Genomic DNA, 17,209 nt, shown 5'->3' with positions numbered 1-17,209 from the left:
AGGACCACTTCTGCTTTTCTTTTAAACACCTCCAGGGATGATGATTCAACCGCTTCCTTGAGGAGCCTGTTCTTGTATTGAAGAACCATTTCAATGAAGAAATTTCTTCTAATATACTATCTAAACTTCCCCTGGCATAACTTGTGGGTATTTCCTCTCATCCTAGTACTTGTTGGTAGGGAGAAAAGTACAACACCAACCTCAGACCAACAGGTAGCTCAGGTCTTTCTCAGGAAGATATTTAGTTTACAAGTAATTCAGTAAATTGCTCTTTGGAGAAGAGTTTTCTAAGTTAAGGAGCCTCCATGCACTAGTTGTAAAGCAGTAGTAGTAAACCACAGTGGTAAAGCCCAAATCAGGTCTTTAGAACATAAACTCAGAGTACTGGCTCCAGATTTGCTTTTTTTCTTCTTTGCATTTTTTCCCTGATTAAAAAGAAAAAGGGAAGTAGGCAAACGAGTATTTTTAAGCATTATCAGAGACAGAAGAGGTTACTGTGTATTCCATGTTCTGTTGTCACCCATTGTGTCGTCTACCAGTGTAAAGAGGTGGTTGTGACACAATCAGCTTTTGGGATGACAAGCAGATTTTAGCTGTGCTACTGCATGTGCACTTTCTTCTTGTGACTTTCTTGGCTGTGGTCTATAATTCAGTAACTTACAGAAAATCCACCACATAAAAATCAAAATTCAGAAGAATAAAATATAAGAGAATATGACAAGAAAAATATTTTTTCCTTATAGTTTCTCTCTAAATTTTCTCAGAAACACATTTCTGTCTAGAAAGATTTGGAAATAGGTTTCCACAGTGAAAAACTTGATTGATTGTATGAGGTAGCATAAACCTGTATGATTGCCTGGTATACAACTAGGTAGCTGCAGAAAAAAGTGAATTCACACTTTTATGCTAAGAACTCCTAATATCACAAGGTCACTCTGAGCTTGTAGAATCAAGAAGTTGGGGGATTTTGTGCTGCCTAAGATGACTGATCACTTACATTCTGTAGATGAGGGAGAGTAGAGAGATGGTGGGTTAGACTGTGAATTGTGTTGGAAGAAATGTTAGATGCTGAAAGGCCTATACTACCCCAAATGCTTCCTCTCAAGAGAAGCCCAGTAATAACTTCCATTAATATCAGAAGTTGGTGCTTATCCATCACAAGTGCGTAATTTTCAGACTTTGGAAGTCTAGACAAGGAATCTGATTTACAGATCAGGGTCTTAAAAACTCAATATGACTACTGAGACTTATTTTTACAAGCTTCTGGCTAAAAAACTCCCAAAGCTAAATTTAATAAAAACAGAGATGAAAACAGCTAATTTTACTGTAATTCATGCTCAAACATCAATAAAAAAATCCAGCAGTGCCTGAAAAAGAAATTCCTGTGATTTTGCTAGGTTAGCAGCAATGTATTAAAAAGCTTTGCCTATATTAAGTGATGGCAGTAGCTGAAGAAACATGGATTGCCAAAGGAGTATTCATGAGGTCAGAAAAAAAAAGAAGTATTTTGAAAGAAATTAAAATAAGAAAGCTCCTGAACCTGTGAATGATTTCTCATATGTATATAATGAATGAGAAGTAACGGTGACTAAAAATAATGTACAAAATCCCCATAAAGACAGGGGTGGCTTTTGGTTTGGAGCTTGGATTTTGTTGTTTGGGGGGTTTTGCTTTACCTCCTTCCCCCCTTCCTCCCTGCCCAAAATTATTCCATTGGGCCCCTTGAATGGTAGCTCTGCATGACCTAAAACTCTACCAGTGCCTGTTGTGTTGTACTCCAGATGGAGAGTAAAATGTGCGCATGTGTGTCATTTTGTGGGATACACAAGCATTCTAGGAACAGATTTCAGCCATTCACAACATTTTTTTCTGCCTTTTTTTTTTTATACTGGTCTTTGAGTCTGAATCAACACAAACATCATGATGAAAATCAGCCAACCACTTCTGAGTGTCTTTAATGCACAAATTCCTTAAAGGGTGTCATTTAGCCTGCATGTGGTTGCAATTGTTCTCATTCGTGGGAAGAACACACAATTCATGCTGAGGCACCTCTGAAAAAAAATCACATGGATTAAGCCTGTGTCCAGATTGCAGCATTTTGCTAAGGACAGAGGAGAAATATTTTCCTAATAAAGTTTAGTTGAAATGGTGATGATATATTCCTGCTCAACATTTAGATGACTATTTTAAAGATCTTTCATTAAACCCCTTAATATGAAACTCTTTTCAGTGTACTGGTTTCTTCCTTTAATATCATCCTCTAGGTTTTCAGTTCATGCTTTCTCAGCTGTGAAAATATGAATACAGTCTAAACCACAAATACAATATTGCCTGTTTCTGCAGTCTTTCATAATGTATAGTTCAATGCATCTATAAAAAGGAAAGTGAACAAAAAGCTAAAACATCAATCTTGGGTTTGAGTCTGCAGATACAAATATGTCATACTTTGCATTTGATTTTTAAAGTAACTATAATTTTAAGGAAAAATATGTCTTCACTCTTAAATGATTTTTGTTTTCCTTTGACAGACTGTTACGGAAAAGCACAAAATGAATGTACCTGAAACCATGAATGAAGTTCTTGATATGTCTGATGATGAAGGTATTAAGACTTCAAAAACTCTTTTGCACGTTCTGGAGGGGGTTTTTTTGTTATTGTAAGAAACATTTGCTTAGAAAAATGTGACAGCCTAACAGTATATTAGTTAGATGCAGTCTTTACACATTTGTTACTGTTTTACATTGATCATTTTATTGACACATGTCTGTGCTTTTATTTACTTATTCTGTTTATTTAAATCATGCAGTTCGTAAAGCCAATGCCCCTGAAATACTCAGTGATGCTGAATATTTGTCAGATGTTGAAGAAGGTATTTGTGCATTTTTGTATTGCACTGATATTTAAGCTTCTTCCTTTAATTTAATTTGTCTGAAAATTAATCCTTTCAGATAATTTTCCTCTTATCTCACTAACAATAATTTCTGCCTTACAATTAAGAATGATTTGGAAGATTCTTTGATTTATTGCTGATAATCCTCTAACTTTTTCTGAATTTCTTATTCTTCATTTTTTTAATCAATCTACCTTCACTTTCCTGGAATAGTCCTTTTGCTGCTATTTCTATAAAGTGGATAATTGTTTCATTATTGTAAGTGAAAATAAAAAGTCAGACAAAAGGGTCACATAGCAGAAGGCTATGGAAGAAAGACCTGATAGTCAAAGTGAACAGCAGACTGAATGAATTGTTGGTTGTTTAAAACCTGACATTGGTTCAGGTCTGAAATAGTTGGGTTCCATTGATAGTGGACTCTTAGCCTGGAAAGAAGTATTTTCAGGGTTGATTTTTTTTTAAATAGTATTTCAGGATTTCAAGTGTGACTTTCAGTTAAAACATAGTCAGATTACTTTCATCCTGAATGAAGAGGATGCTGCATTTGACTCTACATGCTGATGTTCATTAGTGTTGAGAAAAACCTTATAGCTGAGATTTCATCTGTATCACCCTGTATAATAACATGGATTCTGTGAGTTGGTAATGAAGCTCTCGGCTTCAAGTGCCTCTAAAGTTTCCTGAGCTTTGGGCACTTGCACTCTGCTCATCCCGGCTCACTCCTTGGTGCTGGGCAGGTTTGACATGGCTTTGGTGGTCCCCAAGTGTTTAAAAATCCTTTGGCAACTGCATCCATCATCCTGTTAGGTCAGACCTCCTCAGGTTTGAATGTGTGGGACTCTGTCAGTGCCCTGAAGGTATTTTTGTGAGCCCAAATTCACTTTCAGTAAGGCTGTATTGTTTTATTCTTCACTTGCAGGAAAACAAGTGACTGGTTTCAATTTTCTTGTGCTTGTTTAGTTAATCTCTCTTTCTTCATCCATATTGTGATACATTTACTTTTCATTTTTATAGCATTTAAGCAGTAAGGTGTAAAGGATATTTAGCTAAGTTCATTGCAGGCAGGATTTGTTTAATTTGTTCATTGAACCTTTTGATTTGCTTTCAGTTTGTCCTTGTGTTCCCATTGCTGCTGTTTCAAATAGAGTGTTCTTATCTCACCTTAGTGTTTTACAAATAAATCTCCTAGGCTATTGTACTGCTTAGAATACTGTATTGTTTTAAGTGACTGGAACACAGATTCAGAGTGGTGCTAGCTAACAGAGGCAGTAACTATCATCCAATTCCACCCCACAGCAGGGGCACAGGTACAGATGAGAAACATTCCTATGTGAAATCTGAATATAAGAGCCAAAGATGTAAAATGTGGCTTTTAATGTACAGTATCATTTTAGAGGCCATAACTGGGGAAGGCTTTTGCAGTCACTAACTTCCCATTTAACAAAAAAAGAAGCCAACCTGAAAATTAAGAATGCAGGTAATTAAATTGATCCCTTGCCTAGAGACTGTGTCTTCACCCACGTAGTTACTAGGGGAGCCAAGAGACCAGCTTATATAAAACAGGGTAATTTTCTAATCCTAACACTGAAAGGGAGCTATCAAACCAAATAATTGGTATTTTATTAATCTCTGCTGAAGCATTCCAGTGTACAAGGCATGACATGAATTACAAGCTTTGAGGTAATAACCACTGAGACGTCTCTCTTTCCTGGGCTGCACATATGTAAAGACAATATACCAATGCCCATCCCCACAACTCTAGAGTGTTGACAGGGTATTTATGTACAGTATTTCCACTTACACCAATTGAAATAAACATGTTCAAGATGGCAATATGCTCTGACAAATCTCATAGCCAGGATGCTGGCTTCCAAATGAGAGAAGAGCACAAATCTACCAACCAAAGCTGATCTCTACCTCGCTTGGCTAAAATTCATGTCATCCGCCAAAACTCTTCAGTGAGAGAAACTTCTTTAATGAGTTCTCAATATGCCACAATTCTTAAGGTTTCTCCCATAAGAGAAATTGAAGGCTTGGAAAGTAGAGTCTCAGAGCTCAGTGACAAATGTCAGGAAACTGTTTGTGTTTATACCTTCTTGTGCCCACTAAATAAGTAATTGCATGGAAAATGTGTAATTTCTCTTCACTGCCGAGGACAGTTTGGTTTGGAGTCAGACTGGCTGAGAGGAAAGATCTTTTCCTCCTTTTCCTGGGTTAGTCTGGCACATTTGCCCAAATGAGGTTAAGTGGTTGAAAGAGCCACACCCTCACACTCCCCTCCCCCCCCCAAAAAAAAAAGTGTTCGGGTTTTTTTTGAAAGTGAGCAACAGTTGAGGGGGGAGGGGGAAATTGAAGCTCCTCTTCCTAGTGTTGCAGAAAGTTTGTAGAAGAATATAGAGCAAGTCCAACTGAACATGTGCTCTGCCTTAATTTTTAAAGATATTGCTACTTTTATACATGTGGAACCTAAGACTGCAAGAACTGGATCCATCATCTCACTGTCTCCAGACGTGGGCTGGCACCCCACACACTGGGCAGCTGGGAAATCAGCCATGCTAAGGCACAACCCGAGCCTTCTCTGTGTGCCTCGGAGCATCCTTCTGGGAAAGTGCAGGAGATTTAATCTAGTGAAGGAAGCTGGAGGCCTGCTGTGACTGCCACAACACAGCAATGACCTGTGTCACATCAGCCCTCCAAGAAGTGAAGGGACAGCAGGCAACAGCAGATGGTATGGAGAGGGATAGGACTATGTGGGCAGCAAAGGGAAAAAAAAGCCCAACAACAACAAACCAAAAAGTATTTCAGGTGTTAACAATGTAGACAGTCATTATCAAGAAACACTAATTGTTGGTTTTGTTGTTTCTTTTTTAGTTAGTTTTTAGTAGATATCAAACTTCTGGGGGTAAATAAGGACAGTCTTTTAAACCCATTTAATGGAGATTCCTCTCTCAGTAGGAATAAGTATCATGCTAATCAGTCCCTGGCAGATTAGACAGATGTCCTAAGAGGACATGAGTGTACACTCCATGATCCCTGAGTAGGTGCTGAGATACAGCAGTTTAAGTGCCTTTAAGACAGGTCAGGGCATCCCCAGGCATAAAAGTTAATCATTTTAGGAGGGATTGATTTATTATATTTTTATGCTCAGACTTTTCTGAGTTTCTTTGTCTCCATAAAATTTTACAGATTCATTAAAGTCTCATCATTTTGGTAATGGCTTTTCTTCCTACTTGTGCTAAAACAAAACGTTGGCTACAAGTAGAAGCATTCTGCTTTTCACTGTAGCTATACCTCTTCTGCCATCGGGCAGCTCTGGACAGGCTGTGACAAAGGAGTGGCAAAAGCTTCAGGGCTCTTCAGCAAAGCCAATGACAAGTGCCCATTTGGATCCCAGGCTATGATTAAATTTTGCTTGAGAATTTTCCCAAGCCACATCATACCTTCTCTCCTGCTGCCAGAGAGCCTGTATTTTTCAGTGTCCTCTATAAAAAGCACCTCCCCTGAGCTCTTACAGTTCCCAGCTCTAGAAGATACACTGAGGGACCAGAAATACTGAGGGACCAGAAATACTGAGTAAGCATGGAAAAAGATGATGAGAGATATGGAAAAATTTCTTGTGGAGAAGAGAGAGGGAAAAAAAAAAGTTGTCAGAGGAATGGGCTCACGTCTGTAAAATAGGAGACAAATTGAACAGTACTGCTCACTGCATCTCCTCTAGTCCAAGAACAGTGAGGAGTATCAGAGAAACCAGTTTTAGCCTAGAACCACTGCTCTTTCTGCAACAAGTAGTTGTGATGCCTTGTACACATCCATGGTGCAGTGAATGCAAAGTTTACGTGAGTTTAAAGTGTAACTGATGTAATTTTTAAAGGGGAAAAAAACCCCATACAACAACAACAACAACAAAACTGGTCGTGACTAAGCAAACCTCTTCTGCTTAGGTCACTGCCAATGAGAAGATGTCCCAGAAGATTTCCGGTGTTTCATGTTCTTACATTCTACTAGAAATTTGTGGCCGTTGTAAGAAACAGGGTTTACTAGAACTGGTGGGCCTTTGTTGTGACCTACTGCGACTTTCCTTCCCTGGATTTTGAACGGTTTCCCATACTTGTGGTAGCTGTTTGCCTGTTGTTAACGTGGACATCATCTTTCTCCAACACGTAACATGTTATGAAGGACAGGATGGCGATTGCAGCAAAGCAGCGCAGTTCTTCTTTTCTTTGGTGTTTTTTTCATCAGTGCCTCACTTTTGGAGGCATTTCTCTTGTTTAAATTTAGAGATTAATTTGATCTCCACTTTTCCAAGGCACCTCTCTCTGCAGAATGCGGTGTGCCTGTGAGCAAACAGTGTGCTCCTTACCTGAAAGGCAGGGGATTAGGCTGTGGCAACTCATTAAACAGAGTGGGATCGCTGAAACATGCACCACCCATTCTGCTCCAACCTCCCACGATCACGAAACAATGTCTGGAATTCTTTGAAATTACCACTCCTAGATGCAGCTTTTCCTTTGATGAGAGCATTTCATCAGAGTAATCCTGCTCTGGCTGGATTAGCTGCAGAACGGGATAAGATCTCATGTATTTTGCAGCTCATCAAGAATAGTTTGAGGGGATTTTTACCATTCTCCACCTTGCCTTTAACAAGCGATGCTCCTAAAGAAAATGTCTCGCCCGTTTCTTAGAGTGGCTCACAGCTTGTTTTCAGGTGTGGTAAAGGCAGGAGTCTCCACATTTACTGGCCTTCTTAGTTGCTGCTTAAAGCTGCCCGTGGCTCTCACCCTCTCTGAGTCACTACTTCGCCTTCGCAGCGGTGGTCCGTTTTTCTCAAGCTCCTGACCTTTCTCCCGGACCTAAGTCCCGTCTCCCCCCGCCCAAGCTAAAGGGCGGAGACGGAGGCCCTAGCCCCGGCCTCGGCCTCGGCCCCGGCCCCGGCGGGGGCGGTCGGAGCGCAGCGCCCTTCCCCGCAGCCCTGAGCTCTCGGCTCGGCCCCGGGATCGAGTTACAGCAAAACGACACCCTCGCAGCACCCCTATTTACATACAAATAACTGGAGTGCCTGCGTTTATGTCACCATTCGAGAGGCTTGCCAAGGGAGGCTGTAATCCAATCAGCAGAAGCTTTAAAGGGATGTCTGTAGAGTGATTAAAAGGGGATTTTAAAATTGCTTTTGTTGGCTTTTTTTTTTTTTTTTTAACTGTAGTAATTATTTTGAGTTTTGATTCATATTTGCAAAGAACTTTGATCTGAGTTGAGCGGACAAAGATGCACATGTCCTAAAATACATACGAAGAGATCAAGATGTTAAGAAGATCTCAGTTGTGTGGAAAGCGAATATGACCCACAGGGATTAGTTTGCGTGTGCTGGTTTGGAGATTAACTCTAAATCACTGCTTAAGGACTAATAGGACTAATAGGAATTCTTGGAAACACCAGGGAAAAAATATCTTATAGACCAGACTGGTGAAAATGGCTTTCCAAAACAGTAAGACTTTTTAAAGTTTAACTTAATATATAATGTTTATGTTTCTGGGGTTTTGTGTGGGTTTTTTTTTTTTAATGCTTTCTGGTATATTACGAACATTTCAGCTTTTAAATTGTTACTTAAGATACTGATTATTGCTGGGCTGGAAGAGAAAGTTGGTTTGTTTGTTTGCCGCTTGCAGAGCAGTAGCTGAAGGAGTATTTTTAGACTTGATTGTTAGTTTAAAGCCAGAGGTTCGTATGTGGTTTCCTGAGTTTAGTGAATGGAAACTAGCCTAAACTCCTTGAATGTGAGAGGGAAGCGTTCAGCTGGGCTTGGGAGTTATTTACCCTCGCCAGCGCCTTGTTAAAATTAGCTGGAGTGCAACTTTTACACCCCTAAACCGCGTTCACAACAAAGGAGGGGAGCGTGAATGTCGGAAAGGGAGCTCTCTCCTCTGTGTTGTAGAGGAAACGGGGTGGGGGAGAACTCTTACGACCGCAAAAGGCATATTTTGGACTTGCTCTGTCAATGCAGGAATGTAGGTTTGCATGATGTAATGGTATGCAAATGCTCTCAGAGAGAGCGAGCTGCGCCGTTAACCCTTTGGGGTGCCCGCCCTCCTCTTCGAACGTTCGACTTGCTTTCCTTTCGTAGTGATTTTTGTTTATTTGCGGTTTTTTTTGTTTGGCGTTGTGTCGTGTTGTTTTGTTTTCCAAAAAAAACTGGTATCGTACCTCTCTGCCGCAGCCCGCGGTGCTTCCCGGTGGGTTCCCCTCCGGCCCGGGTCTGGCACTCGGCTCCCGGGGCAGCGCTGCCCCGGTCCAGAGCTTTGTTCTGCTCCCGAGGGAGCCCCGCTGAGTCTCCAGGGAAGGGGCTTCAGGAAGTGCCGACCCGCAGAAAATCAACACGGGAGAGCGAAGTAGTTCATTAAAAAAATCTAATCCCCTCTTAAATTCAAACTCGGGAGAGTCATTGAACAACGCCTTAGGTGGAAGGCGGGTCTCGTGCTCAGCGTCCATTCAAGCTTACTGCACTTACTGGTGCTGGTGTGCAAACAGGCTCTTTCTCACAGACAGTACTTAATTGATTTATTTTCTCTATACTGAACAACCCGACTTGAGTTTGCTACCTTGAGCTTTTTGATAAGGAAAGCAAAAGTGAGTACAATGGTGCATAGTACAGAAGGGCCGTGCAGCTTGCTTAAACGGTGGGGCAAAAGTCATCCCTCGTATAACTTTATTGGATTTACGTCAAGGTGGCGTTTTGCTTCCTAAGTTTGCCCCCAATAAAATTATTTTCTCAGGCCCGCTCAAAGGGTGGATAATTAACGTGCTACATGGAGAGTGCCTTAGGGAAAGTGGGGGTGACGGAATTGATTCCTTGCTAGCGAGCAGAGAAGGGCGTTATAACTAAGCACACAAACATTTACAATACACGTAGCTTCTGATTTCAGCTTGGCTTTTGTGCTGGCAGGTGAGGATGCGATGACAGGCGATACTGACAAATACCTCGGACCTCAGGATCTGAAAGAGCTGGGAGATGATTCTTTGCCTGCTGAAGGATACATGGGCTTTAGCCTGGGAGCCCGCTCCGCCAGGTATTGTGTTCGTTGTCTTGTCTTTGTGTCACCACAGTTGTTACAAGCTTTTGTAAACCAAGAGCACTCCTTGACACAAAGCTGGAGTCTGTTTTGAAACGAGGCAGAGGGGGAGTACTTCCGTGATGTGATAATGCTGCACCTTTAGAGCGTATCTTCATTGCAGTTTTATTTCATATACTTTATTCATGTTGGCTTCTTATGGCAATGGTACAAAAAACTAACTATTCACTTTTTCTGGTATCTGCTCTGAACATCTCTAAGGCACCTCTTTACTAGCAGTTTGCAGCTGGTCTAGGCACTGATCTAGAACAGCCAGCAAAAAGGGAAGATTTCTTTTCACTGCTGCCAGCCAGATTGATACTTACATTAGAGTGTTCATTAATGAACTTAATTTAGGCAAATAAAGTAAATGCCAGGAAAACTGAATGACAACCATTTTGCTATTTTGGTGCTTTTATTTATTTAAAGGTGCTAGTAAGTAATCTAAATGAGATAGACAATAATTAAGAAAAAAAATCCCCCCAAACCAACAAAAAACCCCCAAACAACCCAACCAAAACCACCAAACCAAACAACCAACCCATACACAAACAAACACACACCCCCCCCCAAACCCGACAAAACAAACAAACACAAAAAAACCCAAACCAAAACCCAAGTGTACCTTAAATTTGTTGCAAGGTTTCATTTGACAAGGAATAGATTACCTGTTATGGAAAACAGGGCAAAGTTTCTGTGAACCCGATGAAATGTTGTAATCTTAATATAGTCTCTGACTAATGTTGATTTCAGTTCAGACATTTCTAGATCAACAGTTTAGATTTCATTTTCGAATCTTGCTAAAGCCTGAAATGTGCAGTGTTCAAAACAATTAAAGCTTTATGAGCAGAGATTGCTTCTTTGGTTGTGAATTTGCAATGCATTTACTGACAGTTGACTCGTACTGGGGCTAATGATTAAGCCTCATAAGCTGAAGCCCTGAGGACTTTTTCCTATGCTGCAGTTTAAGGATCTGTTTTAAAAAAGGTGTTCGTTGTCTAACAGCAAATGGCAACTCCCATTAGGTAAAGCTTAGATGTCTGCTCTTCAGTCTTCCTTGTTACGGTGGCATTAGAAATGGCAGCGTACCGTGCAAATTTGTGCTTTAATAGTTAGTACCCAGCTATGGTTTGCTTCCCTTACAAATTTTAGGTAAGTTAGAAAGTATTTACATGACAATACATTCATGAGCAATGCCAAAAATGTATTTAAATAGCCCATTAGCTAAAAAATCAGCAAAACAAATCTGAAGGGAGAGTCTTACTTCTTTGTAAACTTAAAGCTGCCATGCTGCTTTTAAACAGAAGTTAGTGTGAGCAAGGTCATACAGCTCTGTCAGATGTGGTCAATCCTGAAGCACTGAAGCGATGGCGGAGAGGGAGTGTGCCCTGTGTGCAAAGCTGGGCACTGATTTACAGGGCACCTTTGCACCTTTTTTTTTTTCCTTTCTTCTCTTCTTTTTTATTTTGAGAAGTCTTATATTCCCATGCTTCTGGTTTTAGCAGTGCCATTACTATTTGTTGCTGTGTAACTCATTCCTTTTTACATTGCACATGTTATGCTCAGAGGAGAAAAATATAGTGGTTTTCCTTTGAAGTATTTTATTTAGCAAAAATGTGATCTGTGGATGATCTTTCTACTGATTCTGAGTGTAACATTAAGAAATAAGCACACAAAATATATAAGCCATCCAGCCATAACATCTTGCTTTTCCTGTCTGATTCTTTGCTTTCTATTTCTCCTGTTTCTTTTCTACTATAAATTGCTTTAGTCCAAAAGTCAGGTAAGAAGGCATGGCATCGTGTTACATCTTTCTGCTGCTGCCATTGCTCATCCTCATTTTATTCAACACTGGAAAGTGATATGCTTTTATTTTGGGGGGTGGGTGGGGGAGGGCTTAGCCTTAGAGAATATCCCTCTGTTATAACAAATCTAACTGGATTTCTTTATGCCATTTATCATGTAAAAGATTGCTTAACAAATGCCTACAGTGTGTAATTAAGATCCCAGTTCTGCTTCCAGCACAAGGAAGAAAGTTTGCTAAAGGACTAGAAAACTTTGATTATCAGCTACAAAATGCATGAAGCAAGCTGTAGATTTGAATCTGAAAAATGTTGCTAGTTCAGAAATGTAATATATTGTTGAGTGTTGCTTTTTAGTAATTCACATTTTTTTACTACTTTATTTCTTTTCCTTTTTTCTTTTTTTTCGGTCACGTAGTGAGCATGTTTAGGCATGCAGCATGTGTTTAGCACATACCATAATGTATCTTCCAGGGTTAAGTGTAACACACTCCTACGTTGATTTAATTGCATCACATTCAGAGTGGTGGCAGTTGTTTCCAAATAGTGTAACTTTCACAAAACAGTCCCCCAAAGCATTGGCATCTGTATTTAATCATCAATATGCAAATGTAGTTTTATTTTATTTCTTCTTTCATTTTTCTGACTGAGTAGCTAGTGTATTTATAACAAAGCCAAAAGTGGTTCAGCCACAAAGAGAATGACAACACATAAAACCTCCTCTTAGTTAAACCTGCTTCAGCAATCTGAGCCATATGGGCAGATGCTGCAACCTACCCACAGCTCCCCTGGGACCTGCCCTCATGGGTCTCATGTAAGGATTAGGGTGTGAAGACATTTATCAAAGTTCATCTAAATATTTGACTGCACTTTTCTGGATTTATTCTGAAAATCTGGCATTACTGTCAAAGCAGTAAACATCTGTTGTGCTTTTCCTTATGTATACTGTAGGGAAGGGGATATTTAACTACAGTCAGATACTTCTTACTCCGTTTTCCCCCTTGTACTTCTTTCACAATTATTAAGTCTATTTTGCCACTTTGTGCTATTCCCTGGAAGTTGCATGTATTAATTTTACTTTTTTTTTGTCCATCTCATTGTCATCTGCACATTCTATGATAAATGGTAAATACAACAGCCTCCGCTCCTTCAGTTCGGATAGGTCCTATACGCTGAACAGAAGTTCTTATGCCCGTGACAGCATGATGATTGAAGAGCTGCTGGTACCAACAAAGGATCAGGTATGTGCTGTGCCTCTGCTTCATATTTATAGGGGATGACAGTCAGTAGCCCTCATCTGTGCTTGCAGATACTATTGCCTCTCTCTGAACTGTTGGAGAAGAAATGAACTGAGAGGAAGAAACTCTTCCTGTGATTGAACTTGTGAGTTTAATCACATTATGATTTTGATCTGACAAGGAGACAGGGTGATGGGGACCTAGACCAAAAGAGCCCTTGAGGAGTCTGTTGCATTTCTGAAGCTTGGAGCTCTTTACTGAAGTCAGTGGAAGCATCTGTGGAATTAATGTTATTGTGTGTCCTTGGAGTGTTTTTACAGTAAGCAGCCTTTGTCTGTACCATATAGCTCTGCACTTAAGTTTATTCCCTACACATAGATGGGACTCCAACTGCTGTCCTTGGTTTTTCCAGCTTTGGGAAGAATTTGGCCTTGTAACAATTAAGCTACTATGCAGTAGCCAGCTTACGTGTCTTCCAAACATTTGTGCAGTGACTAATACAACAAAAACAGAGTCTTTTGATGGGTTTGTAATGTGAGCAAGTCTTTCCTAAAGCTAATACTGGAAATGCTGCAGTACTGTATGACTTATTTATGAGTTCCTCCATCTTTTGCTTGGTTTGCTTGATTCAGACTTTCAAATGTAACAGAGTAGCTGAAGAGTTTCTGGATAGTAGGAAGTCCACTAAAAAAACACATAGAAATCTTTACTTGGGAATTAAAAGGTCTGTGGAGTGGAAGTGTTATCTACTGGAGTCTCTCAGGGGTTAAGTACTGGGACCAGTACTATTCAATATTGTCAGCTACCTGGATGAGGGCACACAGGACACTGTCAGCAAGTTTGCTGATGACACAAAACTGGGAGGAGTGGCTGACACACCTGAGGGCTATGTTGCCATGCAGCAAGACTTGGACAGGTTGCAGAGCTGGACGGTGAGAAAGTGAATGAATACAACAAGGACAAGTATGTAGTCTTCCATCTGGGAAAGAACAGCCCCAGGGACCAGTATAAGTTTAGAATCATAGAATCAGCCAGGTTGGAGAGACCTCCAAGATCATCCAGTCCAACCTAGCACCCAGCTCTGTCCAGTCAACTGGACCATGGCACTAAGTGCCTCATCCAGGCTTTTTTTGAACGTCTCCATGGATGGTGACTCCACCACCTCCCTGGGCAGCCCATTCCAATGCCAATCACTCTCTCTGTGGAAAACTTCCTCCTAACATGCAGCCTACACCTCCCCCAGCACATCCTGCGACTGTGTCCCCTTGTTCTGTTGCTGGTTGCCTGGGAGAAGAGACCAACCCCCACCTGGCTACAGCCTCCCTTCAGGTAGTTGTAGACAGCAATGAGGTCACCCCTGAGCCTTCTCCAGGCTGAATAACCCCAGCTCCCTCAGCCACTCCCCATAGGGTTTGTGTTCCAGGCCTCTCACCAGCTTCATTGTCCTTCTCTGGACATGTTCCAGTGTCTCAATATCTCTCTTGAATTGAGGAGCCCAGAACTGGACACAGTACTCAAGGTGTGGCCTGAGCAGTGTTGAGTACAGGGGCAGAATAACCTCCCTTGTTCTACTGGCCACACCGTGTCTGATCCAAGCCTGGATGCCATTGGCTCTCTTGGCCACCTGGGCACACTGCTGGCTCATCTTCAGCTACTATCTACCAGTACCCTCAGGTCCCTTTCTTGCTGGCTGCTCCCCAGTCACTCTGGGTTTGTTGTGGCCAAAGTTGGGGACTAATCTGTTTGGAGAACAGCTGTGGGAAAAAGGATATGGGACTCCTGCTGGACAACAGAACAATCATGAGCCAGCAATGTGCCCTTGTGGCCAGGAAGGCCAGTGGCATCCTGGGGTGCGTTAGAAGGGGTGTGGTTAGTACCTCAAGAAAGGTTCTTCTGTCCCTTTGTTCTGCCCTGGTCAGCCCACATCTGGAATATTGTGTTCAGTTCTGGGCCACTCTATTCAAGAAGGAAACTCCTTTTAAAGAGTCCAGCACAGAGCCACAAAGATGCTGAAGGGAGTGGAATACCTCCCTTATGAGGAGAGGCTGAGGGAGCTGGGTCTCTTTAGCTTGGAAGAGAGGAGACTGAGAGGTGACCTCATTCAAGTTTACTACAGTGTGAAGTGTGATCGTTGGGAGGATGGAGCCAGGCTCTTCTTAGTGATATCCAATGACAGGAGAAGAGGCAGATGGTACAAGCTGGACATAGGAGGTTCCACATGAATCTAAGGAAAAACCTTTTTACCATGGAGGTGACAGGACACTGGAGCAAGCTGCCCAGAGAGATTGCAGAGTCTTCTTCTCTGGAGACATTTGGGACCTGCCTGGATACATTCCTGTGTGACCTGCTCTAGATGATCCTGCTCCAGCAGGGGTTTTAAGTAGATGATATTTTGAGGTCCTTTCCAACCTCTAACATTCTGTAGTTTTTTGTTGCAATAAGAGGGATTGTAATGAAATGGAAGGTTTTCTGCTGCCATTTTCATAGAGATATCACTCAGCAGCAGCAAGTATTCCTGGCAGGAGTTATTGTCAGAGGATTCTTTCATGGGGAAGAGTCCACAGAGCAGGACTTATGCATTTTAAGTGTTGATCATATTCCTCTGTGAAGTTTCATGTAAAACACCCAGTTTTACTATAGCTTTTTGATTCTGCCTGGTGTTTGTTGTTAGGTTGTTACTTTCAAGTGAAATGCTACAAACATCCAATAACATCCAGTTGCAGTAGCCAGCTAGGATGAGTTTGTGAACACTACATAGTAGTAGTTTTGTTGCTTTTGTTTATTTTGAAGCCAGAAATTAAAATTTGCAGCTACTAACATTTGGCACAACAAATGATATTTCAGGACTGAGAACCTAAAGTTACTCTGCCACAACAACTCCATGCAGAGAAACAGGCTGGGGTCGGAGTGGCCAGACAGAGAGGGATCTGGGGGTGCTGATTGATACCCGCCTGAACATGAGCCAGCAGTGTGCCCAGGTGGCCAAGAGAGCCAGTGGCATCCTGGCCTGCATCAGGAATGGTGTGGTCAGCAGGAGCAGGGAGGTCATTCTGCCCCTGTACTCTGCACTGGTTAGACCACACCTTGAGTACTGTGTTCAGTTCTGGGCCCCCCAGTTTAGGAAGGACACTGAGATGCTTGAGCGTGTCCAGAGAAGGGCGACGAGGCTGGTGAGAGGCCTTGAGCACAGCCCTACGAGGAGAGGCTGAGGGAGCTGGGATTGTTTAGCCTGGAGAAGAGAAGGCTCAGGGGTGACCTTATTGCTGTCTACAACTACCTGAAGGGTGGTTGTGGCCAGGGGGAGGTTGCTCTCTTCTCTCAGGTGGCCAGCATCAGAACGAGAGGACACAGCCTCAGGCTGCGTCAGGGGAGATTTAGGCTTGAGGTGAGGAGAAAGTTCTTCACTGAGAGAGTCATTGGACACTGGAATGGGCTGCCCGGGGAGGTGGTGGAGTCGCCGTCCCTGGGGCTGTTCAAGGCAAGGTTGGACGTGGCACTTGGTGCCATGGTCTAGCCTTGAGCTCTGTGGTAAAGGGTTGGACTTGATGATCTGTGAGGTCTCTTCCAACCTTGGTGATACTGTGATACTGTGATACTCTCTACTTCTAAGCCTTCATGAAATCTTCCTGGTATGATGGAAACTTCAGAGAGGAAGACTCTCATCCTGAAAACGTATTACATTGGTTTGTGATTCTGACCAATTTGTGATTACCATCAAAACTGATGGCATTAATTTATCTGCTAGTGTGCATTTGATCACATAACAAGACTTAAAATCAGCATTGTACTGAATAGCTTCTAAAGAATATTGTTCACTGTATGCAGCATTAACTTGTTTTGTATTACAACACTCCACTAGAAAAATAAGAATTCCATGTCTGTACACAAGGGTGTTGAAGTGACACCGCTTCAGGTACAGGAGGCCTACTTTAGGTCAAATTTCATAGTCTCTTCAAGTGTCCATCACTCTGCTTTCTGGAGAATATCTTGCAGTGCTGACTCTTGAGCTGAGAAGGCAACAGATATGAAAATCTTCTATTGCTCACGCTGAGCGGTAGTGTAGGCTATCTTCGTTGCTTTTTTAGTCTCCATAGTTTTGTGATTCTGATTTTTGTCTAGCAATGATTATGCAGTTATTGCCACTTAGTCTATTTGAAATTCATCACATAAAACAAA

At 41.7% G+C, this 17,209-nt stretch overlaps 1 protein-coding gene across 14 annotated transcripts in view; it reads left to right on the top strand.

Annotated features, from left to right (window-relative positions):
• Positions 1 to 17,209, top strand: part of ANK3 (ankyrin 3) — a 430,392-nt gene that overhangs the window by 336,444 nt on the left and 76,739 nt on the right. For 11 of the 14 annotated variants that reach the window (XM_064145162.1, XM_064145163.1, XM_064145172.1 and 8 more), the window contains 4 exons: positions 2,529 to 2,601; positions 2,807 to 2,869; positions 9,828 to 9,951; positions 12,934 to 13,036. In XM_064145162.1, the coding sequence (XP_064001232.1) occupies positions 2,529 to 2,601; positions 2,807 to 2,869; positions 9,828 to 9,951; positions 12,934 to 13,036 (363 nt within the window). The remainder of the gene's footprint in view (positions 1 to 2,528; positions 2,602 to 2,806; positions 2,870 to 9,827; positions 9,952 to 12,933; positions 13,037 to 17,209) is intronic. The other 3 variants (XM_064145160.1, XM_064145166.1, XM_064145164.1) reach the window with 3 other exon arrangements.

Source organism: Pogoniulus pusillus, chromosome 6, assembly GCF_015220805.1.
Source record: "Pogoniulus pusillus isolate bPogPus1 chromosome 6, bPogPus1.pri, whole genome shotgun sequence".
In the NCBI taxonomy this organism is placed as follows: Eukaryota; Metazoa; Chordata; class Aves; order Piciformes; family Lybiidae; genus Pogoniulus; species Pogoniulus pusillus.
The sequence above is the reverse complement of the archived record's forward strand: the minus strand, read 5'-3'. Positions and strand labels throughout refer to the sequence as shown.